Source organism: Myripristis murdjan, chromosome 24, assembly GCF_902150065.1.
Source record: "Myripristis murdjan chromosome 24, fMyrMur1.1, whole genome shotgun sequence".
In the NCBI taxonomy this organism is placed as follows: domain Eukaryota; kingdom Metazoa; phylum Chordata; class Actinopteri; order Holocentriformes; family Holocentridae; genus Myripristis; species Myripristis murdjan.
Genome location: NC_044003.1, coordinates 11294412 through 11319891, shown reverse-complemented (window position 1 = coordinate 11319891; position 25480 = coordinate 11294412). Strand labels below are relative to the sequence as shown.

At 42.9% G+C, this 25480-nt stretch overlaps 1 protein-coding gene across 1 annotated transcript in view; it reads right to left on the bottom strand.

The window, feature by feature from the left end:
- LOC115356199 (pleckstrin homology domain-containing family G member 1) overlaps positions 1-22617 on the bottom strand; it is a 76716-nt gene extending 54099 nt beyond the window's left edge. The window contains exon 1 of the mRNA XM_030047266.1: positions 22346-22617. Coding sequence (XP_029903126.1) covers positions 22346-22451 — 106 coding nt within the window. The 5' untranslated portion in view covers positions 22452-22617. The remainder of the gene's footprint in view (positions 1-22345) is intronic.
- Positions 22618-25480: the final 2863 nt, after the last annotated feature.

Sequence of the window (25480 nt, the reverse complement as noted above, 5' to 3'; positions counted from 1 at the left end):
GATGTGCATGGAGGCGCCTCGCTCTGTGTACAGCCCTGCATGTGTGTGTATACATGTGTGTGTGTGTGTGTGTGCCTGCCATGTGTGTGTCTGCCTATGCCGGTCTGAGCAGGATAAAGAGGCGGGAGTGCATGTTGGCAGGTTCCCTTTGACCTGCAGAGGCTTTATTTTCCCTCATATTCATATCAGGCTAATACTCTGCCTTTCCCATGCCAGTGAAAACCCTGGAAGCCTGGCCCTCTCCAGCCCTCGCCGCTCTTTGGGGAACCTAAGATGTCACTGCACACAAAAGGAGCCGTGAAAGCCGTCCAACTCAAGCAGGGGCTATTATTTACAGTACCAAAAGAAAATCGCTTTTCTCTCTAACAGCACCCCCACCCCTCCTCCTCCTCCTCCTCCTCCTCCTCCTCCTCCTCCCCCCGCGCTCTCCCTCCTGCCTTCATCCGTCTGTCTCCTTGTAATGCTTCCCCTATTTTGCCCTCTCCCAGTCTCTTTCTCTCATTTGCTTTCTCATTTTTTTCCCCTCTGCCTTTACTATCCTCCCACTTTCATCTCTCTCTCTCTCTCTCCCTCTCTCTAATAAAGTAAATAGTGGGTTTTGTGACCAGCAAACCCAAAATTAGGAGTAAGCCCTAAACTGTGGCTTTGCAGACCCTTGTTGAGCCATTCAAAACAGCCAGACAAATCCATGTAGATCATATTATACACACACAGTATTTATGAGAAAATGAGAGCAACTGTAGCTGTACTTTGTGAATTATGCCATAAATACAGAAAACACACACCGGCTTGACTGGGCTAGAACCTTGTATTTCTGCCCTCAAGAGAATTACCGATGATATACCATGATTTTGGCACGACACCCAATTCAAATTTGAAGACAGGAGGAGATTAGGTTGGCTGCAAACCGCAGGTAATCCTCCCTGCCTGGATAACACTTGATACGCTGAACGTTTTGCCCTCCTATGGAAGTTCGTTCACTACAAACAGGATTAACGTGTTATTGCTGCAACATCCTGTTGCAGTTACAATGCAGGTGTTGCAGGCATTGGATTTACTCCGCATATGCTGTGCTCATTGTAACTCAGAGGTGGGAACTTCTGGCTTCCAAATTTCCAACCTCCAACATTAAATCAAGGTGTCAACTCAGGAAAAATGGACACAATCAAAAAGAAACTCTGCATTTTCTTGATTTTCAGTTTCTACCACATATAACAAAGGGCAAATTGATTTCTGCTTTTTTTTTTTTAAATCACTTGAATTGAAATTGGAGGAACAAGAGCTGTGGATATCAAAATTTCCAACATGTATCCAATTGCAGTTTGTTTTTTCACAAGTGGGAACTCATTTTGAACAATTTCCCAGTTGAAATGAACACAGCATTAATCTTGCATAAACTAAATTAAAAGTTGCCTATCCCCACTTTTAACAAGTGTCTCAAACATTTTGTGAGTGCATCAAAACTGCAGCAGATAGTCAGGTTGTAACACTGCAATAAAAACCTACATTCGACCCTGGGTTTTCTTGCATAAGACTCTTGCACAAGCTTTGCGGCAATATAAAAGCATTTCAAAATATTTAATCAAAGCACCACCAGACGAAAACATTTCAGGTTTTAGCAAAAGTATGCTTTGTTTATTACAAGTTTTCAACAGCCACTTAGCAACAAAAGCCGTGGCCATTTCCCTCAAGTGTCTGTGGGCCGGCTGGACAAAGAGGTCAAGTCCACTTGCCGTCTGCATACTGCAAACTATAAACAGTCGTCCAAACAGTGGCTCCGGTTGATGGATTAGCGCTGCTACCAGACAATCTGACAGAGCAGACTTTTTAATAATAACAGCTTATCTGCCTACAGTACGTGCACAAGGGCTGGAACAAGTGTGTGTGTGCGGCGTATCGGAACGAAGCGGCTGGAAAGGAAATCCACGCAGCGCGGCAACAAGGAAGAGCGTTCCTACGCACACGCTTCCAGTAAACGCAGATGCAGTGACAGGTCTTAACTCGAGCCAGATGTGCGTGAGGAAGATGGGCCCCATAAACACTTCAACACCCACAGACACGCTGACGCAGCACTTTCTAAACGAGGGAGAGGATGCTGAGGAATGCGTCCAACGACGTCTCCGAATTCAAAATGCCGCAAACACCGAGATACGTTAAGACTGAGGCATCGCTGCGTTTTCAGCAGCGTCACTGGAGGCTTTAAGTAATCCAATACTAGAAATAGACAAATGTAATATTGAATTCAACAGAGGATGTGTATATGTACATCAGAGTGATGCGGTGCCCACACAAAGCATCTGAACTGACTGTGCAAGCATGGTGGCTGTTTTGACTTTACATTTCAAAACAGATTTATTTTTGTTTGAAGGCTTTAGCTTTAGCTCGCTGTTGCCACCAGGTGTGCATGATATACTGCTAATAATCTCATATTCAGCCTGAAAATGTAAAAGTGAAAAATCTACCAGTGGGATGAGATAATCCAACTTGTTTCTAATTCAGTTTCACTTGTTTCAGGACGTAAGTGTGAATATGTTGAAACAAGGCAAGATAAGGCAGATCATCCCACTAGAATCAAGAATGAGACTTGATGCAAGAAAATTAGAAACAAGTTGATTAAACTTGGAAACAGGTGAGATAATCTCATCCCACCGTCAGATTTTTTCCTCTTGTTTGAAGAAAAACAAGATTTTAACACTGAATTTAAGATTAATGATTTTGCAATAAGCTTTACTGCTATATATTGTATTATACTATATTGTGTATATTGAAATGATACCTTATCATCCTTGCAGTACCAGTGATTCTGAGGCACTGCAGCACAGTTAGTATAAAAATGTAAGGTCTACGGCAGCTGGTGTTTGGATTACCGATGTGAAAACATTCCTCCAAATCCAAGTGTTACAGAAGAAGATGCCAAGATAAACTCATAAACCAGGTTGTGAGCTTGCCAGAAGGAACCAGGAGCCTGTTTCTGTGACTGCAGCAGAGCTACTCCAAGCTGGCAAAAACACTTTCTGAAGAAACACTGCGAGACTAGTTAAGGTTAGCAATACTTTATTAAGTAGAGCCTAGATTTTGAATCATTAGACATGTAGATAGTAGATATCTGCCTGAGTGCTCAGCTACTGCACGGGCTCTTGACAGCTGCTGTGGGAGCAGGTCAGGGAAAATTTGGTTATATTTAGGGAGTGGATGGAGTGTGTGTCCAGTGTGTGTGTGTGTGTTACACTGGATCTGGTCAGTGCATTTTCTCTAATGAGCAGGGACATGAGCTCTCACAGCACGTCACAGAGCTCATTCGTCTTCAGACGAGCAGCAGCACACTCACATGTTGCTGCTCCTGCAGAAAGGGGCCACTGACACTGAGCTTTATTATATAGAATGACAATCACAAACACAACAGATTTAATTCATAAAATAAAAAATAAAATAAAATAAAAAACTAGCAGTAGTAGTAATGACTCAAAACCCAAGCAAAGCTGTTTTCTACTGAATCTTACCCTCCTCCCTCTCTCCACCCGCCCTCTCTTTATCTCTCTCTCCATCTTTATCTCTCTTTAGGTTCACTGCAGTGTTAGCCACCTGTATTAAGTTTCAGCTGAAGTGTGCTGCTAATATAGGGCATCAGTGACTTCAATGACAACACCCAGCCACTCAGACTCCCCCACCACACCCCTCCAAAACACACACACACACACACACACACACTCTCACATGCAGACACACACCCTTGTCCCCATGGAGCTGTAACAGAACTGAGGATCTAGGACGAGAGAGAGAGAGAGAAAGAGTAAAATGGCTTGCAACTGAAACCATTACGTAAAGTCCGAAGAGGAGCTTTTTATACACACTCCCTCAATGCTTTTTCACACAATTATCAAACATTAAGGCATACGTTTTTGACTCAACTACCAATCGAATAGCAATTGCCCCCGCCCCCAATTGGTCAAAATATGATTATAGTATGATACTAAAGGAATACTCCAATGTTTTGGGCACAGTAAGCTTTTTCCAACTTACCCAGACTGAGACAAGATGTGATTTTCACCTCTCAGTGCCTATAGATAGCATTTTGTGTTAGCTTAGCATAAAGACTTGAAGTCAATAGGAGTCATTAGCCTAGTCTTTTTATGCACTTTTTCAGACAGTGTATCGTGTATTTGTGCTACACTGTCGTCGCTCCCTGAAGCCCACAGCAGACTAGAGGGAAAACTGAATCTGATGCCCCAAACGTCTCTAAAACGTCTCATTCAGATCCATATAACACAACATCAGTGTCGTATGGGTCTGAATGAAAGAGCACGCTGCAAACGGCTACAGCAAAACATGTGGGAACGACAGCCAACAAGGGAGTGATGGAGCAAGACATCTTGAGTTGCATAGGAATGTGTGTGTGTGTGTGTGTGACAAATGATGTGTAATTTGTGTGTCGTGCATAGGTGAGAATGTATAGCTGTAGTCTATATGTGGCCTGGATACAAGAGGGCCAAGGAGAGAGCTGGATGGAGGAGGGAGGAGGGAGGAGGAGGCTGCTCCTTTATTTTTAGCATTGTTCCCTTGCGCGCTTATCACCAGGATGTGATTTAGAGTCTGGTTTCGAAGTGAGCCTCGCTGCACATGAAGACCTGCCTCGACGCCTGTGAAGGATTATGAAGGTCTTGTGTTACTTTGTCGCCAAATGGCAGAGTTTAAAAAAAAAAAAAAAAAAAAAAGTCTCGGCAAAGCACTGGACGGCCTCGACGCGGAGATTTTAGCGCGACTTAGAGACGACTGAGGAAATCTGACATGAACTCTGTTTATCCTCGTGTTTTAAGGCTCCTGCACCTGCAGAGCACATAACACAGTGCAACTTCCCCAAGTATGTTCATTCACATCAAACAGGATCACACACACACACACAGACACACACACACACACACAACATACGAAATCCACTCATGCAGACGTAAAGGGCTATTTATACACCACTTCCTTTTATTTACCAAGCTCATTGTTCAGACCACATCTGCTGAGGGCCAAGGGCACAATAGCCAGGCCATATCGCTGACCACACACACACACACAAAGACACACACCTGATGCGGCCCTGAAGCACAAAGAGTGGGGCAGCAGCCAGACACAAGCCAGCATTCAGAAATATCCACCGCTATTGTTCACGGCCCGAGCGACAAACTCCAAAGGCAGATACCACCTGTTACACACACTGACATTCTTTCACCCCCGCTTCCATTCACCCTTTCATGAAAACACACACTCGCTCACTCACTCACTCACTCAGGAGGGAAGCTTCACACCAGCAAACAAGCGCTCACACACTCAGGCACATGTTTTCATAGACACACGCCTGCACACACACAGACCCGCACGGACTCAGTGTGTCTCCCTGCACCGGCCACAGTTGGACACTTAGTCTGTTTCATGTCAGCTTTAATACAACAGGAAGTCAGTCGAGAGCTCATAACCTTCAGGGCCCAGAGGCTGTCTAGTCCTGACAACAACATGCATACACACACACACACACACACACACACGTACACCAACGTCTTTTAGCAGTACATATTGTTGTCCCTTTGTACTGCAAAAATCTCCTCCTTAACAAGCGATTTAGTCCACATTCGCTCTTAAAATCCTGTTTTTTCTTAAAACTAGTGAAGAAATCAGTCAGTGGTGAGACAATCCTACTTGTTTCCAAATGCAGTTACACTGTAAGTCTCTGTGTACAGCTGTGAATGTACAAATATGCTGAAATAAGACGGAATAAGGCAGATCAGCCCACTAGTATTAAGAAAATGAAACAAGTTGGATTATCTCATCCCGCCGGAAGATTTTTTTTTTTCCCGACTTGTTTGACGAAAAACAAGATTAACCCAAATATGAGACTAAATGACTTCTTAAAATGGAAAATTTTTGGCAGTGTAATTCCTCCACTCTGAGTTATTTCCTGTGAGGAGGAGCTGCCCAAAATGGCTCCCGCAGGGTAAACAGCCGAGATCATTATCCTCCCTGCTCTCGCCCAGCACCCTTGGGGGCACAGTGGTGGGACAGTGCAGGGGTACAGTGGAGCGAGTGTAATGTTTTTTTTTTTATTTTTTTTTTTTATTTTTTTTACCCAATCCCACAGAGCTCAGTAAACAGGATCAAGGTATGCCCTGATGGTAAAACAAACAAATCAGCTTTGCAAATGGAAAGCATACAGAGCAAAAAAAAAAAAAAAAAAAAAAGTCTATCTTGACACTGACATTGGGTCTCATTCAGTTTTAAAATGAAAACAAGTTATAAAAATTCTGCTGACAGAGCATGGTAACCATCCTTAAAATGTTCAGCTACAAGTGTCAACACTATGAGGGACAGAATAAGGCAGATCGCTCTTAAAAAGACAAACCGGTCAAGGGATTCACATCAAGTTGGTTTGGATTACAAGTGAAATCAAATTTTCATTCGCTCACTCGTTTTCCAAGCTGCTTATCCTAATTAGGGGTCCCGGGGTGCTGGAGCCTGTCCCAGCGTTCAACTGGGCAGAAAACCAGGGGAAAAACCCCGGACAGGACGCCAGGCCGTCGCAGGACGAAATCAACATTTTGATTTTGTGAAAGAAAAACAAGCTTTTTAAACACAAAATGTGTTGCAATGAAATATTTTGGTTTTGCTGTGTGTGTGTGTGCGTGTGAAACGAGTGATTAACCACCCCTCTGTAGAAGCTGACTCAGCATCAACTAGACGACAACAACATCTAACCAGCCATAGAATAACTGTGGTAAACATGATGTATACTGCAACGTACATAACAACCTCTCAGCGTAGACACAAACACTCCCGGGGCTCTTCCCCTCTCCGTCAGCACTATGTTCTCCACTGATTGGTGGTTAGAGGATAAACATATAGCCGGGGTGTTTTCATGGGGGTGCTTTATTGTGCCTGGCACCACGGGAATGGAGGCCGCCACTGATTCCTGCCCCGCTACATATTTTCTGCTTCCTCTGTGCAGGAAATGGTCGGTTGTCAACACCACAAATAAATGGCGCTTGTTTCCTGCCCTCGACTTGGGGATTTTTTTTTTAACCCATTTTCAAGTAACATGACAGTCGCTGGACACGAGCGTGGAACTGATATGTTTTCCTAACCCGAGCCGAGCCTGAAGGCATACGGGTTGGAGCCAATATTTAGAGAAAATGAAAAACACGCTTATCACTTCAGCAAGTCCATTAGAGCGGCTGCGATTTAGGCTTGTGAGTTCGCTCGCCATAAACAGAGGAACAACCTGGCCTGGGCGTCAAAAACATGAACGTTACACTCCCAAAACACTGAACGTTACGCTTAATTGATGCACTACACTGCAAAAAGTCAAATCTTACCAACATTATTTGTCTTATTTCAAGTCAAAATGTCTTATTTCTAGTCAAAATATCTCATTACACTTAAAATAAGCAAATTTTAACTTGTTTCAAGTAAATTTTCACTTGAAACAAGTGAAAATTGTCTAAAGACAAGTTATTTCTGAGCTGATCATGTCTTATTTTAAGTGTAATGAGATATTTTGACTAGAAATAAGACATTTTTACTTGAAATAAGACAAATACTCTTGGTAAGATTTTGACTTTTTGCAGTGTAAAAACAAACATGTTGGGAGTATTAACCTCAACGCGAGCACAGAGCTGGAGACACATGTGCACATAATAAGCAGCATCACGAAATCTTCATTATGTACGATGATAACACGGGGAGATTTATTTTTCATCCGGCTTAAACAGCTGTTGAAAAGGAGGAGGGGAGGCGGCGGCGGCGGGGGGGGGGGGGAGGTTTAAGCCTAACGGCTCCAAAATATCATAAAGCTTATTTAATATCCAACCGTCCAAGCCTCTCCCCTCCTAATCCTCTGCTTATCTGGGTATCCGCCGCTGCTGCAGCCCCGGCGCTCGGAGGGTCCCGCACCCCTGCCCCACTCCGGACGGGGGTTTCCCCACCAAATGCTACACAACAATAAAACAAAGCCATCACACTGGGGCGTGGGGTGGGGGCGGTGGTGGAGAGAGGGGGGAGAAGAAAGTGAGAGGAACAGCTGCTGAGTGGGAGAGAGAGAGAGAGAGAGCGGGATGAGGAGAGAGGGGGGTGAAACTGGGGAGAAAAGGAAAGCTATAGGAAGGAGGGGGGGGGGCTCTTCTCTTTCTTTTCTCTGTCAGTGAAATAAATTACTTTTATGTTTGCGCCCTGTCGAGGCTATGCCATCGTTAGGGTGAGCCTCGCCCCCCCACCTCCCCTTTACCCCCCACGCCTGGTCTCTTTAGGCACACACACACACACACACACACACACAGTGACAAGCTCACAAAGACTCTGCAACAGCTTACAGCTTTAAAAAAAAAAAAAAAAAAAAAAAAAAGTCTCTCCAAAGTATCAGGCCAGGGTGGGAAGTCGGGGCCAAATTTGCTGAAAAACCACTTAACCGCAACCACACAGACATCCCAGCACATGCTCGCGCTCACACACAGTAGTAAACAACGGTTACATGCTGGATTTCTCCTTTAAGATGCTCCCCTCCGATCCGATCCCCCCCCCCGCCACCTCACTCCTCTCTGAGGAATGCTCCTTATTAGAATCGGTGTGTTGCTCTGCGGCCGAACACGCCGAGCGCTGACAGATCTGCTAAACACAGATGGAGATGACAACTAAGGAGACGCTTTTAAGTCCAGAGCTGGAGATTGGCCAGGTGGGACAGGCGGTACCGGGGCTGGGGGAACTGGGGGGGACTCCAGGTGGGACCCTCACATTTACCTTTGTTTTAAACTCTCTGCTGGGACTGTGTATTAAGCGCAACAGCTATCAGTACCATATACTCATAATTGATTTAGAGGCTGATATGTTTGGCTGAGCATGGCAAAGCTGTAAAACATGGACCCTCTATAGTCAGCCATTGTGAAAACCATCAATCAGCCCATCAATCAGCTTGTCGGGTCACATCTGTCACATCTGTCCTGGCTGACAGTGCCAGTAAGGTTTATTCAAAACAGCCTTTACACCAAAGATGGTGAATAAAGAGAAAGATAGTGGACTAATTTGCAAGAATCAGGCAAAATCTACCTGTTGTCATTGTCTGATCCACCCGACCCGATCCTCGTTTGCTGCAGCGGGCCCGGTGGAAACTGCAAGCTAATGCTATCTGTACCATGTCACATTCATTCGTTCATAACATTAACATGAGACAGTATCGTTTCTTTGCATCTACGACAATCTTTTGAGAGATTTGAAAGCATGTGTTTGAAAGAACGATGCTCAGAAAGTTATGGATTTCAGCTTTAAAGCATCAAAAGGTGTCAAACAACTTCCAAAGAGAGGATTTTTTAAAGACAATGATTGGGTTTTTCTACAGTCATATGGGCACTGTCAATGACAGGATATGGTCTGATTAGTTATTAGACTGAGCAGCATGTGCAGATACACAGAAAATTACTTTATTGTCACTTAATGTACAAATTATTAGGGGCATTTTGCAGCCTTTGTGCACAATTAACACCTCAGTTTTCTCAAAGGTGGAAACCCCTTCTCTAAGGGAAACTAATACATTTTCATGGATTTTATGTGGATTCGACTCATCAGTGCACTCCATCAAAAGAGTAAATGCCTTAATATTTTGAACATCAAAGCTTGTCAACAAACATGCCTCCGGAGCTCCGGGGCAATTCTCGAGAATACCGATTATTTACAAAGTTATCATTACTGTTTTATTGCCGTAGATATTAACAAGTAATAAAACGACACTTCCTCAGCCCTAATAAATTTTACAGTCCCTCGGATGTTGTTGGTTACCTGTTTCTAAGGAACAATCCAGAGAGCTACAAATATGCGAGAAGGTGGTATATGGCAGGGTGCGCTTCATCCACCCCTGTTGCACGGGACAGTTGGTCTGACCCGGGGGTCACGCGTCTGATGTTTGTGTTTGGTACAGCCCAGGGCGACATCCAAATACAGCTGCTCACTCGGCTCAGCCTGCCACTAGGAAAAAAACACCAGTCAGCAAATAAAAAGCCTCGAAAAAGAAGGAAGAAACAGACTTGCGACTCGAGACCAGAAATACAGTTTATTTGGAGTATTCTGGGCTGCCCGGTGCAAGTCTGTCGCTCTCTAATTTAATAGAAAAACTATTAAAAAAAAAAAAGAAAAAGGTTGTTGGTTGCAAAATACCAGCTTCCTCGCCGCAGCGTTTTATTTTTGTCACATATTTCACAGACGGCGCTCTCACTCGTCTCCCTCCTCTCTCACTTGGCAGCGTCTTTCACATGTACATTAAATGGAATGGGTGCCAAAAATAGATCGGCGTATGCAGGGAGGGGTGAGGGGTGTGGGGGGGCTGTAGACATAACAAAACTAGAGAGGAAAGAAGCCAGCCACATATATATGGGGGCTTGGGGACTCAAACAGGGAAGGAGGGAGGCGCCAAGGCCAACAATGGCACACATTCACATTCTGGTTCAACCTACAAGTTTCTGGTGGCCTCGTTATTCGGGAGAATTAAGTGGAACGGCACTCGGCATCACAATTCAAGTGTGTTTCTACTGCACAGGAGTCCAGTCAATACTGTGAATGTGAACCACCACTAAAAACTTTATCAGGTAGACAGGCAGGGAGCCGAGTCATAAACAGCAGACGTGGGGTGGATTAGATCAAAAAAAAAAAAAAAAAAAAAAAAAAAAAATGGTTTGAGTTAATCTTTTTTTTCTAATGTGGTAGTCAGTGTTGGACTTGTTAATGTATTACTCATTATTACTTGTTACTCATTTTCAGATTTATTAGTATTACTCGGTTACCTATCCTGTGAATGATCAGAGAGAACAAACAGCATCAAATAGAGAGGGCATGTTAAATTTCCTTTTGCCAGGCTGTATTTTTTTTTTTTTTAAGCATAATTTGCTCTTAAGTGACCTGCCTGGTTATATAAAGGTTAAATAAAAACTAAAGTTATACTGGTGTCCTCTCTAATAGCAACAACAAATTAGGGATTGTTAGAGGAAGCAGTGGATTCGAATATCGGCCACTAATGTTTTTACTAGTAAGGGAATCATTTGTTGCACGACTCATTACTGGTTCAGTGTTACCGCATAACACGGGCGGTGAATGTTATTTTCACATCTTTCAGGTCTTTCAGGTCCAGCTCTGTTCAGGTTTTCAGTTTGAGCAAGAGGAAAAGCTCCCCCAGATGCCACTCCCATTCCCGGATCTTCAGCCACCAGACTTTAATCTTTCCCACTTCATTTGTACCTGATGACATCTCAGATTTGAGGTTTCTCGCTTGCAGAGACAGTTCAGCGATAGTGACTGAACTGCCTACATGATCCTGTGATTCACAGATTGTTTAATTCTAAAAAAAAAAAAAAAAAATGCTGAAATGAAAATAAAAGAAAAGACAGATTACCAACTGTGCTTTTGAAAGAAGACAAACGGGCATGTAAAAACAACACTGACTCAGCAGAAGACCAAACAAAGGGTAACATGAGGCCGATGTCAATATCTGAAATCTTCCCACCCATAATAACAATTACAGATACTGATATCAATGTTTGAAGAATCATAACACAAATGCAGGTGCAAAATAGGCAGAGCTTTTCAGACAGGGCGGTCTCTTTTTTTTTTTTTTTTTTTTTTTTAAACAAAAGACTATGTTAGTTTTAGTCTGTTACTAATTTGACAGATGTGTTAAGTGAAACTCCTTGGAAAAAAGATCACAGTTTCACACTCGCCCAAATATCGACAGTGAAAATAATCCTGGACTGATACCGGTATTGATTTTAAAGCTCATATCAGCCGGCACAGATAAGCTGCCTATGAATCAGTAAATCCCAAATCGTGGTCAGTCTGAGTTCAGAGATGCATCATAAAGCTAATGTGGCGCGCGTACTTTCTCTCTCACTGGACTGGACTGGTTTGTGACTGCCCAGCAACCTCGGAGGTCAAGCTTCCTCACCTCCCCACCCTCGCATTTCACTCAGTCACCAGCGGCTTCCCACTGCCAGCTGAGAGCTACGGGGATATTTTAAAAAAACAAGAGGAATTTATTCTCCCCGCAACATTCAGCCCCACATAGTTTCCCAGTTAGAGCTCCAACCTGATAAACTTAGCAGGCGAGGAATCCGCCCTACTGGCATAAAAATGTCACTGGGACATTTTCTGGCCATGGTGAGCTGCTGACCCCTGGCCCGTCCTGGCTCTCTCTCCTCTCCTCTTCTCTTCTCTTCTCTCCCGCTGGGGAAACATCTGATGGCTCATTAAAAAGACTGTTTTCCCTGATCAAGATGATGAGGCGAGGCCCCATTAGGTTCAGGTCTCGACGTGGATGAGGTTTGATCTTGGGAACTTGGCTGGACGCTGCTCCGTCTCACGAATAGAGGAGCAAGGATTACTTTATAATTTGGTTTTATTATTTTGGTAAACAAGCTTGTTGGAAAGTGCCGGTGTACAAAAATAGGGCAGATAGCCGGATGAAACTGTGGTGGTGCAGCTGCTCATCCATGAAACATCTTTCTTTCTTTCTGTATAAACACATGTATAAACAACAACAACAAACACACACTGAGGGGGAAAAAAGGGTCTTTAGGGGCCTGGCGTGTACCGATTTCAATGGGAGGTTTAATTGGCTTAAGCTGCTGTGTCGAATCCTGTCGTCTGACTAACACAGTACGGGCGCACACACACACACAAACACACACACGTTCACAGAGAGATAATAACAGTGCTGTGAAAGTTTGCCAGCCTTTGATATCTAAGTTTGCAGCATCATATCTTTGTGTCCAACCTGTCCATTTTCCCTTGCAATCTGTGTTTAGAGTAAAACTAAGCGTATTTCGCTTAATACATGTAGACATTTACAACTACACATATTTATGTTATAAAAAAAAACAGTATATTCATATAATGCAATTGCTACAACCTGTCTAAGTGTTAAATGAAGTACTGCAAAATGAGTTAAACTAGAAATTCCTCTCCAATAATTTTTCTGCTGAGGCAAAGCTGTTGGCCATCCGTGCATGACACACGCACACTAACAGCAAAAAGCAAACAAGGGCCCACACACCTGTGTAGATGTTTATACACACAACCAAAATCCACAGACAGCAGTATTTTCCCCTTTGATAAGAGGATATGTTTACATACCCTTATTATGCAGCATTAGTTCTCCACTAGTGTACAGCAGTGACTAAGTGCAGGGCGGGGTTACGACAGAGGTTGGGACACACACACTCACTCACACACACACACACACACACACACACACACACACACACACACAGAGTACAACCTACCCCGCATTCAGCCTCTTCACAATGTTTACAGCCCCTGAATGGGCAGTGATGGCCTCCTACGACTGTACAATAAGTGAGTGTGTCAACAGAGCAGCGTTCCCATATATAGCCACTCCTGTTAGGACTCCTTTCCTCGGCGTCTGAAATTAGCCCGCTCCGTTCAGAGCCACCAAAGGAGTATTTCAGTCTCACCCTGCCTGACCTCTGACCTTTGTGCCTTGAGTTTACACGGCCACAACCTGTAGGGAGCAGCCGGAGAGGAGCTGGGGGAGGCAAGTGCACAGTCAAACCTCTGTCAAGGTTGTTAAATAAATACAACAAGGGTATCATTTGTCAGCATGGGAAAAAAAAAATCATGGAGCCACTAGGAACTGACTGATATTGAGTTTGTAGGGCCGATACCAATACCGATTATTTGTAATCCAGGAGACCAAAAACTGATATTTAGGCTGATATTCATTTGTAATAAATTTGAAAGTGTCAAAATTTACAGTATTAGAAATGCCAAAACAAACCTTGCTTTGAATTGACAAGAGAATTACCAGAAAAAATTTTTTTTTTTAAATCAAATAAGAAAAAAACCCTATGAAACCTAAGAAAACCTAAGAAAAAAAAAATCTAAAACCTACACCTAAATAACCTGACACCTACAACTAAACCCAATAAATCTGTAACCCTCCAGTTCTTAAGGCAGGTAAGTAGGGGCAACAAGCTACAACTTAGTGTTTTTGCTTTTCTACAAAACTAAAATAAATATGAATCCAGTGAAAATGGAAATACATATTATAACCACTTTATTGGAAACACTGCCCACCACTGAGGGAATATAAAGCTTAGGGGCGGCATCTTAGGAAAAGGGAATAGAGAGGTTAGGGAACATAAGGCAGAGGGAGCATAGAGCTTAGGGAACATAGAGATTATGGAACATAGGGCTGAGGGAACATATAGCTCTGCAAACATAGGGATGAGAGAACATATAGCTTAGGGAACATATAGCTTGGGGAACATATAGCTTGGAGAACATAGAGCTGAAGGAACATATAGCTTAGGGAGGACTGGGATGAGGGAACATTCAGCTTAAGGAACATAAGACTGAGGGAACATATAGTTTGGGGAATATAGGGTTGAGGGAACATATGGCTTAGGGAACACAGGACTAAGGGAGTATAAAGCTTGGGGAACATAGGGCAAATGGAATATAAAAATTAGGGAACACAGAGTTGAGGGAACATATAGCTTAGGTTACACAGGGATGAGGGAACATAGAGCTTGGGGAACATAGGACTAAGGGAGTATAAAGCTTGGGGAACATAGGGCAAATGTTATATAAAGCTTAGGGAACATAGAGTTGACAAACATAGAGCTTAGGGAACATAGGACTAAGGGAGTATAAATCCTTGGGAACATAGAACTGAGGGAAAATGGGGGATGATGTCGGATGATAGCAAACCACGGCTAATTGAGTCTCCCTGCCTGCAAGAGAAAATATAGCGCTTAGGGAACATAGGACTGAGAGAACATATACTATAGCTTTGGGACCATGGGGCATGAATCAACTTTTTGGGAACTGCAAAAACTGCCTTGTTTTTATCTCGATCATCATGCATGTTCAAGATTAACCAACATTATGTTGATCTCATGGTCCACAATGTCTCTCCTTCTGAGCAAAGGATTATAAACAAACAGACTATATTTCATTGTGGAGTAACGCTTAAAGTAATATAATTCTAACTACCTCTGCAGGCTTGGTAACCTGTCTCTGTAGAATGGCTCTTGTTCAGGTGTCAAAGCTTTTCTGAAGGTATGCATTAAAGTATTTTCATAGGTAACCATTTGAAGTACTAAAGTCAGTGGGCCAAACTTTCCCTCTCCATGTCGCAACCATGTAATTAGGTGAAACATGTTTTTACAGTAGATCTTCTGCAAGCACTTTAAGTGGTGGGTAGTCGTGTACAAAAAAAACACACACACACTTAAATCACAGTCTAGGTATGTCTTTCAGGATGTCTCTCCTTGCTTGACACATGCAGACGGCCGTGTGGCAGGCTTTCAGAGAATGTGTTGTGACATATACATACATATATATATATATATATATATATATATATATCTGTACAAACACACCAGTACGCTGAGCTCAGATCCTATAGGAAGACGTGTGAGAACGGGATGAAATTTCGCTCATACAAGTTAGACAGGTTCATGTTTTGCATTTCAAACACCCACATTCAAAATACATACTGTTTTTTTACGTATGTATTTAAAATCTATCTTAAACAAAGTGCAGTAGTCATTGTTCATTTTTTATATTATACAAATCATGTTTTATTGGCTCTCAACTCTCAATTGGTGAATTCACTGCAGTGCTCAATGCTTGTCGTGACACTCCCATGTATCCTAATTGTAATTATTACTAGGAAGTTGACATGAACTTTTTTTGCCCCAGGTAATATTTACTGTAAATCCTCTATAATATGAATCTGGCAGTACACCCTCCATTTAACATATGAATCGTGTGTGGGTGTGTTGAACAGACATGGGTTAAATTAGCAGGTGTTAGGTGTTTCAAAGGTCAATTTGTACCCTCAGTATTTCGTTATCCTATTAGGGCATAACACACATAAACATACAAGTGCTGAGATGGATAAGTAAAAATAGAAGCCTAGTAGAGTGCCTTCCTCTGATAATTTGTGAGTACAGAACATAGATATTTGGTCACTTTCCACTCTGAACCCGGAAATGACATCAACTCAAAACCTTACTATCTTTAAACAGCCTGTCCAGTCACTCCAAAAGGAAACTCTGTTCACTGGAACAGACTGGAAAACTGCACTGCGGAAATCCTTGTTTAAAAAAAAAAAAAAGAGAAGAAAAAGAAAAAAAAGGCTGTCAACATGCATACTCATCTGCTGGAGTTGTGCTTTAATTTCAAATTAATAAATAAGCCTGTGTTGACATAGTCCACACTTAATCGTGTCCAGCAAGCCAGATTTGGCTGCGTGTGAATGTCGGCGTGTCTTTTTGGCCACACATACTGTATGTGTGTGTACACTGTGCAGGTCAGGTCAAGGTTCCCTATGTGTGCTATCTGTATTTAGTTCTAAGGTAAGGAGGTCGGGTCAGTCTCCTTCACAGCAAAATTCTCTTCTGTGGGCTGGGTGTATAAAAGCCACTTATATCCTCTAATTTTACATGCAGATCCTCACAAGACTTCAGTGAACTATTTGCAGCTTTTTGCTAGTTTTTATTTGCCAAACAGCTGTCATTTTTTTGCTGGGAACAGTGTCTTCCTATCATTTCAAATGACAACAAAAACACACTGATTATTTACACAAAGCTTCCCCCCCCAAGGAGTCAGGCCCCTTGAAAAAAAAGTCATTTGGTCTTCAAAAGGAGGTTTTAGGATTTTTTTTTTGATGGACAACTGAGGGGAGCAAGCAGCCTTCCTCACTGTGGCACAACAATCCAAAAATATCACTGCACTGTATGGGACAGGTCTCTGCATGTCCCTGTGCAGCTCCAGTCTGGGCCACGGAAATATGGGCTGGACCTGAAAAGACGTGCACGCACACACACACACCTTCAGGAAACACATGGCGATATCCATCAACCTTCTGCCCTGTGACACGCACACAACCACACACAAGCACACGTGCGTGCACACACACAATGATACACTGTGCATTTTGGAAACTACAACAGGAAGCAGCACCAGCAGCACAAGTTCACCCATCAAGGCCACAGCACAAAACTAATAAACATACTAACACAAACAAACGTATTCAGAACTTTCCCAAATGAGCCAACATGTTCAGAGAAAAGCTATTTTCAGAGAAAACTGTTTTTGCAAGAATGTATTTATGCATTATTAGAAAGGTTAATGAACTTCTGAAACATCTTGTTGCCATGGAGAGGACGATGCCAGGCTGGCTGGCTGGCACAGTTTTGCATGGTGAGAAAGGGCATGGTTTGCATATAAGCCCAGACCTAAGCCCTTGTTTGCATGTGTACTCACGACAGGAGTGAGAAAATGACGGGTGAGACATTGTTTGTTCTCCGCCCGAGGCAGCAGTACTGTACCTGTCTTTACCATGACATGTCTATCTAGACAGGCTTTACATGAAAGCCCGTAAATGAGCAGGGTGGTGCTGAGGCTTCTCACAAGCTATTCACTAAAGGTTAACAGCATACCCTATAGATCAGGCTTTATGCATTACACAATGTGGAGCTTTTGAGAGTGCACACTACATATCTATGTAAGTGCAAGCCCATTTGTGGCTGTGGCAGGTAGGCTCATCTTCAAGCTGAATGCCGTGCTTGTTGGCACAGCTCACTTCCCTTTCCTGTGCGACGGGCAGGAAAGGTTGTTCAGCTGTGCAGCTGAACACACGGAGGTCCGATGGTGACCGAGCTGCAGGACGGATGTGCTCTGATCTGAAGGCTTCTCCAGGCTGCAGGGACAAACAGTAAGACAGACCCACCCCCCCTCTTGGCTCACTTACACACACAAGCACTGCTGGGATCGAGCCGGGGAAAGTAAAATCATGTAAACTTTACGTCCTACTCTTACTCCTCGCTGGTCCTTTTCCAGGTTCATGGCCTAAAAATCTACTAAATAAACTGCAGGGGTTGTTGTTTTCTGTGGGATGCCCAGATATGTAGAGATGACAGCTTTGAGTGGGCCAGACACTAATACCTTTACACACAAAATTAAACCAGACCCAGACACAACGAGGAAACTCGAGGCAACCACATCAACATAAGACCCACTATTTGCCAATGAAACTTGAATATTTACAACAGATGAGTTGAGTTGGGAGCGACAGATCACCAGACAATAGTGCTACAAGCCCAGGCAAGAAAAAATCTGGTTTGTGTGTTTTAAAAGAATCTCAATGGCTCGACGACGTGTCTGACATGACAGTTTACAATTATAATGGCAACGACAAGGGCGGCCACAAAACATAATGCAGCAATCATAATAGTTTGTAGCAGCTGTGGATAGCACATGCGCACAAACCTCAATGAGTGGGAAAATATTGGTTTTCTGTGGCCCTAAAGTCCTTTGGAACAAATTTTAGCAGTGTCCCTTCATATAAAGTGTAAAATGTAAATAGTAACACATACGCCAGAAACACCCAAGTGCCCCGTCTCTTTTTATTTTACACAGTTTACAGAGATTCAATCAGCTCATGTTCTCATGGAGTCTCAAGCACACTTTTTTCTCATCACCTTCTTCCTCGGCTGTCCTCCCCCGCTCCCCAGCCTCCCGCTCTCCCCCCTCTCTTGTCGACTCCTTCACGCCTCAGTTCCTACATGTGACCTCCCAGCAGGGCACGCTGCCAGCAGCAGGTGAAAGATCGTGACCCCAAACACAAAGACTCGCTGCCTCTGCTCCTGTAGGCAGAGGGCTCCAGAGGAGATTAGCAAAATGGGGGGGATATCACATCTCTCAGCAGCACCAATTTAAGGGGAAGGATTTCAAAGCACAAACAAAGGTGCCCCTCAGTAGAACATGGACTTTTAGCCAAACCCGTCATCAAATAGCATACAGTTTACTACTGCAATACAGGCTACTATAACCCGAAACACAAAACTAATGTGGAATCAACGTTAGAAAGGAATTCATGATTCTGGCTTACTGCTAAAACAAATCTGACCTTTAATTCATGGCGTATCCGCTTTCTGTAGCATCAGTAAGTAAGAGGACTGTAGCTGCTTTCGTCGTAATAAAATATGCCAGATATGCGTTTCATGTCTCCTATGGAAGCAAGATGCGCAGTTGGGTCTTTTCCGCCTGCCGTGCGTTTGAGCTCCGCACGCGATCTGGAACTTCTTAAGGCAGAGCAGAGATAAAAGTGTTGGGTTACACTGGACATCAGGATGCCGGGTATATCATCAAACACAGGCGCACACACACACGCTTACTTGTTATTCCTATAAACCGTCGCTTCAGAAAAACACGCTAAAGGCCCATGCGTTCCCATTGGAGCTGCGCACACACACACACACACACACACACACACACACACCTGGACTTCTATCTGGATTGCCACATAAACTGGGCAGGTTGAGGAGTGATTTAAGATAATCTTCAAGGGGGAGAAATGCGATCCCGTGCGGGACCAAAGACATCCTGTGGAGCCATCCGTCTGAAAGTCCTCCAGTAAAAACATCAATCAGGAGACACGGAGAGAAAGAGAGAAAGAGAAAGAGAGAGAGAGAGAGAGCTACTTGACAGCTGCAGCCCAGCTCATCATAAACTTGACCGGGCTGCACCACCACAGGTTTGATGCCATGTGACCCAAACACCTGATGAGACGAGTAGCTGCACCGTTTCAGGGAAATTTCTAGGGTAACTCTAGTTTGCAGCTGTGCCCGATGATTTGCTGCTGCAATGAGGTTTCAATCAGGGAAGCACCCACATACTGGCCATTGGTATTGGCCGATATCAGCTTTAAAGGAATAGTCCAACGTTTTCGGCAAAATACATATTTTCCGACTTACCCAGACCAGGGCAAGGTGTTCAATACCATTTTCACCTCTGTTGGTCCAGTGGTTCGGTTTCACTGGGTAGCATTTTGTGTTAGCTTAGCATAAAGACTTGAAACCTATAGGAGCCATTAGCCTTGCTCCCTTAATGTGAAAAAATAAACCTTACAGCAACTCTGAAGCTGTCTTATTAACACAACACATGCAACAGACTAAACGTAACAATGTATTTAAAAATATTCTTGAGATAGGCATGTCTGAAAAGTCAACCTTGTTTTTCACAAGCATGTGTTCTTACAGTTCTTACAAAAATGCATACTGACATCTGTACTGACCGTTAGGGGTGGCAAATTGTTGGTATCCACCTCAAAAATGACACGGGTGCATCCCCAGATTTAATGACACAGAAACATCTTCCTTCCAGGAAATATCAGAGCACAGATTATTTTTTTAAACAGTGTGGGATGGGCACTCCCCATGAATCCACTTTAACTCATTTTTGACAATGCACCACACTGGGTGGCCTATTTCTGGGAGCGTTACTCATCTACATGGCCACAAAAATGCTTCACCACCCTTTCCACTACAGCAAGCATCAACACAGTGCCCTCAAAAGTAGCAATTTGTTACTGAAATATGAGAATTTGTAAGCTGTAGCACTGATATTAGTGTTATGATTAGTCAATCAATTAGGCGACTGACTGCTTTGGTCATTTATGCAGTAAAAACTCCAAACATTTGCTAGTTCCAGCCTCACACACATTTGCTTTCGTCTCTTCATTTGATATGATTACAAAATGAAAACTTTGTTAAGACCTCATTTGATCATTTGGCAACTTCCAATGCACATTTATCAGTGCTGTTGACATTTGATAGTCAACAAGGAAAATAATCATTGGTTGCAGCCCTGGTATGAAGGATTCAAACATGACCTTCATGACAAGAAACACTCCCAGAGGCTGATCCCTCACAAGACAAACCCCGAACAACGGTGCAGTCAGAGGACAGGACCGGCAGAAGTCTGTAAATCAAAAGAGCCGATGCACCGACAGGACAAGAGAGGATCTGAGTGCACTGCTCACCCTGCAGGGGTTTAGCGTTACGAGGTGGCACAGTGGGGGTGAAGGTGTTAAGGTCGCCTCGGCTCACATTACTTTCTCACGAGATTTAGAAGCAGGGTAACACCTGCCACCCTGCTGTGATTCTCAGGAGGGAAACTGCATCTAACTCTTCTAATTCTGCCCTGTGCCGGCCTGGGATGAACAAACCTGAACTCAGGTTACCTGCTTTAATATTTATGAGCAAATTTAACCGCCTTTTTCAGTGCCTATCAGTTACTGTAAGGAATTAATTGCATACATGATTGATCGAAGCCAGTATATCATTCTGAAAACTTGAATTTAGAGTTTACTCTAATGTGCAACAGGTACAGGAGATGAGAGGAAAATTATGTTTTTTTTCTGAGAGAGTGGTTATCGTCTTTTTCTTGTCATTTGACATTTTCTTATTAATGCAACTGATTTATGGTTCACTTTTTCTTCCTTTTTTATCACTTATGATCACTTACGTAATGTTAGGTGGCAGTGTGATGAGCCTGTGAGCGAATGGCAAGTACATGGAGACAGCCCGTGTTTTTCAAGCCACATAAATTACATTTCCTCAGTACCTGTTTCATAATGTAGTAAACTCTCCCCAAGAAAAGAAACCATCTTGGCTCATCTGACTGAGAAATTGTCAGTTTTGACAAACTATGTTCTTAACGAAATCAATCTTGGCTGTGGACAGCCATTATGTAAAGTGATGCTTCTGTTACGCAAGATTTTCATTTTCAAAAGGGTCAGTGTCAGAGTTCATCATGTCTCACCGCATTACCATAACTCTCCTCAGAGAAGTTCATGTTCCTTATGCCCATCTCTCCCTCTCTCTCCCTCTCTGTCTATCAATCTTTTCTCGCTCTCTCTCTATCTCTCTCTCTCTCTCTCTCACACACACACACACACACACACACACACACACACACACACACACACACACAAAGAGTAGTATTTTTTTCTTTTAAAAAGTCACTGTCCCATTTTCCTTCCTTATAATTAATCTCCCCTGTGCAGTCTCTTCCCTCGTCACTCTCCATTATCTTCAATCTGCATTCATCTGTCAGCACTTATCTCCTTTATCCGAGGCTAGACTCTAACCTGCAGACTTCTCACACGAGTTAAATTTGCATACCTAGGGCACCTCGCACACCTGTTTTCTGCACAAACGTATCTTCTCGGTAGAAATAACCCAAAGAACCCTTATGAGCAGCATAAAATCCTGAGTTTGTATAATGCCCTCAAGTCATGACCCTAAATCTTACTGATTTGTAACAGCTTGGTCAAAAAGGCGCACAAATTGGAAAAGTTGGTTACTACTGACGGCAGCGGGGGGAGTTGTAGAGGGAGCGGTGGGGGCCATACCTGTAATGAACCATGTGCAACGCATGCTTCTACTTTACCTGCGAGCGTTTCATTAAACATATTGAAGGGACTCTGGCGGCTCGGGACTGAGCAATTCTTTTCACTCACTCGGTTTCTTTGAAGATGTCTTTGGAGAGCGCAATTGCGCAAATCTTCGGTTTCCTGCAGCGGCTGGACGCGCCGCTGCTCCCGGAGACAATAAATTGTTCTTCATTGAGCCCTGGGGGAAATTCTCCGATGTGTCTAAACTGCTTTCACTTTGAGCCACTTAACAACTCCGCTGGGTTAAACACACTGAGTATCCTGGTCAGAAAATGTCACGGGCAGAAAATCCTCCACACTGCGCGGCTCTGTGTTGTGCTGCGGTCGGCAAAGTGCAGGCGCACCTGATTTGAATGGGGGTTCATTCTCAGCAGGGCACAAAATGCCACTGGTTGTCCTCAGTAGGCTACAGTGCAGACATGTAAATCAGCCTCAAGGTCTACTGCTCAGATGTGAAAACTTTTTCCACACCTCTTCAAATAAAAGGCATTCCAACGGGCTACCTTCTTTTGACTGTCAGCAAGAATTATCTTTATTTATTATTATGTTGATTTTTATGATTATTTTGGCACAACTTAAACCAAACTGCAACCAGGTACTTTATGTACCCAGACAACCTCACCAGAAACTGTTGACAGTCTATTGATAGTAATTTGAGCAGGCACGCTTGGCATGCAACATGTAGCCGGCTGGCATAAATAACATAGTTGAACATTTGTTGATAGTAAACTGAAAATGCCTCTCTGATAGTGTGTTGAGACTATTTTTGCTGACAGTTAGCTGACACACTGTGCAATACTTGCAGTGGACTGTCAAAATAAAGTGATACCCTACAGAGACTCAACAGTGAGTGAGAAGTTTTATCCTTTTTTTGACTTCTATCATTGATATGTTTTGATCCCCATGCTTAACATTTAGCTGATTTTTATTCTAAAATGTATTATCTGGTAACTTCAGCTCCTTTTTCTTGGGAAAATTAAACCGATTCTAGTCTCTTTTTGATTTTAGTGTAGTACACACAACATAACCACAGTCCATAACAAAAAATCCTACTTGCCTAAAAGCAAAGATGACATAACAAGGCCTAAAAACTGCTGTTGATGGTATGAATGGAATTCATCCACCCTTGAAAAGTGTCAATCTCAAAACTTCATTTGCTATGAGCCAACTAATTTTTGCCTCATCTCTTATTCTCCTAAACACCGGGGAATCCCATAAAGATGTGAACTGAACAGAGCAAATACAAGACATAAAATCTGATGAAGGCTGATATCTCCAGCCTCCGCCATGAGCCTCTTGATGGTGTGTGAATCTGTTGGCAACCAGGGAAAATCATACTTCCATCTCAACACTGGGGCTGTAACATGCTGCATTTTGCTTTATTTAATAGTTTAACTGTTATCTGTTGGTTATATATTTAAGCTGTGGATGTGATGGCTCTGCTCTCTGCAGCAGTAAAAGATCAATTAGCTCGGGGTGATCTCACTAACCTGTATGGAATTCAAAAGTCCCTGAAGGTCTGCTTAGCATCCAGCAGCTTGGGTCTCATGGTTTTAGTTTTCATCTGGCCTTTGACCTGCAGCGGAGATGCACAGGATTCCTCTGCCTGTCTGTGCCTTGTTTTGTTTTTAGGCTAAAATATTATGTAAACATAATCAACACAATTCAAATCACAATGCAAAATCACTCTTCAACTGCACTGCTCCCACGGGTGGGTTTGTCATCGCTGCGCAGCCGAGCTTTGTTCAAAACCCACAGAACTTTATTTTAAATTCTAGTGGAGATTCCAAGGTTTCCAAAAATACCAAATATGTCCTGCTGAATTACAGGGAAATGTGTTTAAAAATGATGAACAACACTTTCAGATGTTTTCTATTTTTGATGTAATGGTGCGGCCATAAAACAATGGCCTCTTGTGTCTGAATGTTTCACTCCATATAAGCGTGATGTAGCTTCAATGAAGCGTCACAACCAGTAGATACAGAATGTATAATGTGCCATTGTCCTACAGTATTACTTTGTTGCTACTTAAGGGGAAATTCGTGGGAGAATCTGAGTTCAAAGGGTTAAGCATTCAGGAGGTTTGGACATTTAAGTCCCATTCATCTATAAAAAGAGATTATCGTTATCCTCACTTTTTCCCAAGAGTTTTGTTCACTACTTCACGCTGGATGAGGGTGATTTCTTCAAAATCAGATCAAAATATGTATACGGTGCCAGTGGTAGCCTTGAGGTTAGAGTAGCTGGTTTGTGACTGAAATTTTGTTGTTCAAAATCCTCTATCTGGTTGGGAAATGTGGTTGGGGAAAGTGAGTGTCTAAATCTTTTCCCCTCCCCAAAAACCCTTACAGTGCCCCCGAGAAATACACAAAACCCCCAACTACTCCTGTGGTCAGCAATAAAAAGGCTGTGGTCGTACTGGGCAGATCCCAGTTGGCAGTGAGTCTAAGTGTGTGAATGTGAAGCAGGGCATTGCTGGGAAAGAGCAATCAGGCTCACTTTCCTCTGATTTGAAAAAAAAAAAAAAAAAAAAAAAAAAAAAAAAAAAAAAATTAAAGTGTCAAGAAAATCTGCTTTGTGTGGCCCTGATACCTACATCAATGTGGACCATCATGCTGTTTTGAATATTACCTTACAGCTAAGACCAGTTGTGAAGAAAACTTCTCAAATTCCCCAAATGCTCAATTTAAACTAAACATCCTGCACTGAAAATGTTACATGTTATTCACTTTATTGTACACTCACTGTAAAGAAGAGCTCCCCTCGGGGTTTGATCATTAATGAATTAACTTGCAAAAAGTATTTTAGTGTTGTAGCTCTAGCTGCTTGATATACTGTTGGCTAGTTTACACTCTGACAGTGCATCATATTTGATGTTTTGCATGCAAAACCTGACTCTGCAAAGTGATTTCTCACTACAGCTGCCAGATAAACACAGTGCAGTAAATACCTCCCTCTGAAAAGTAGTGCAGTAAAAGTATAAAGTCTCACAAAATGCAAATAGTTTCTTTTCTGCCTAAGAAAAGCCTGACTCTGACAATTGCCCAGGAAAAACTCCACTAACATCCCGGCAGTCAAATAGAAAGTAAAGGAAACCCAAAACCAAACCCAATCCCTTCCTTTTGTATTAATAGCCTATCATTAGTGTAGTGAAAACACAGTGTGAGGGAAGGACATGTCTGTTATCACTGAATTAGCGAT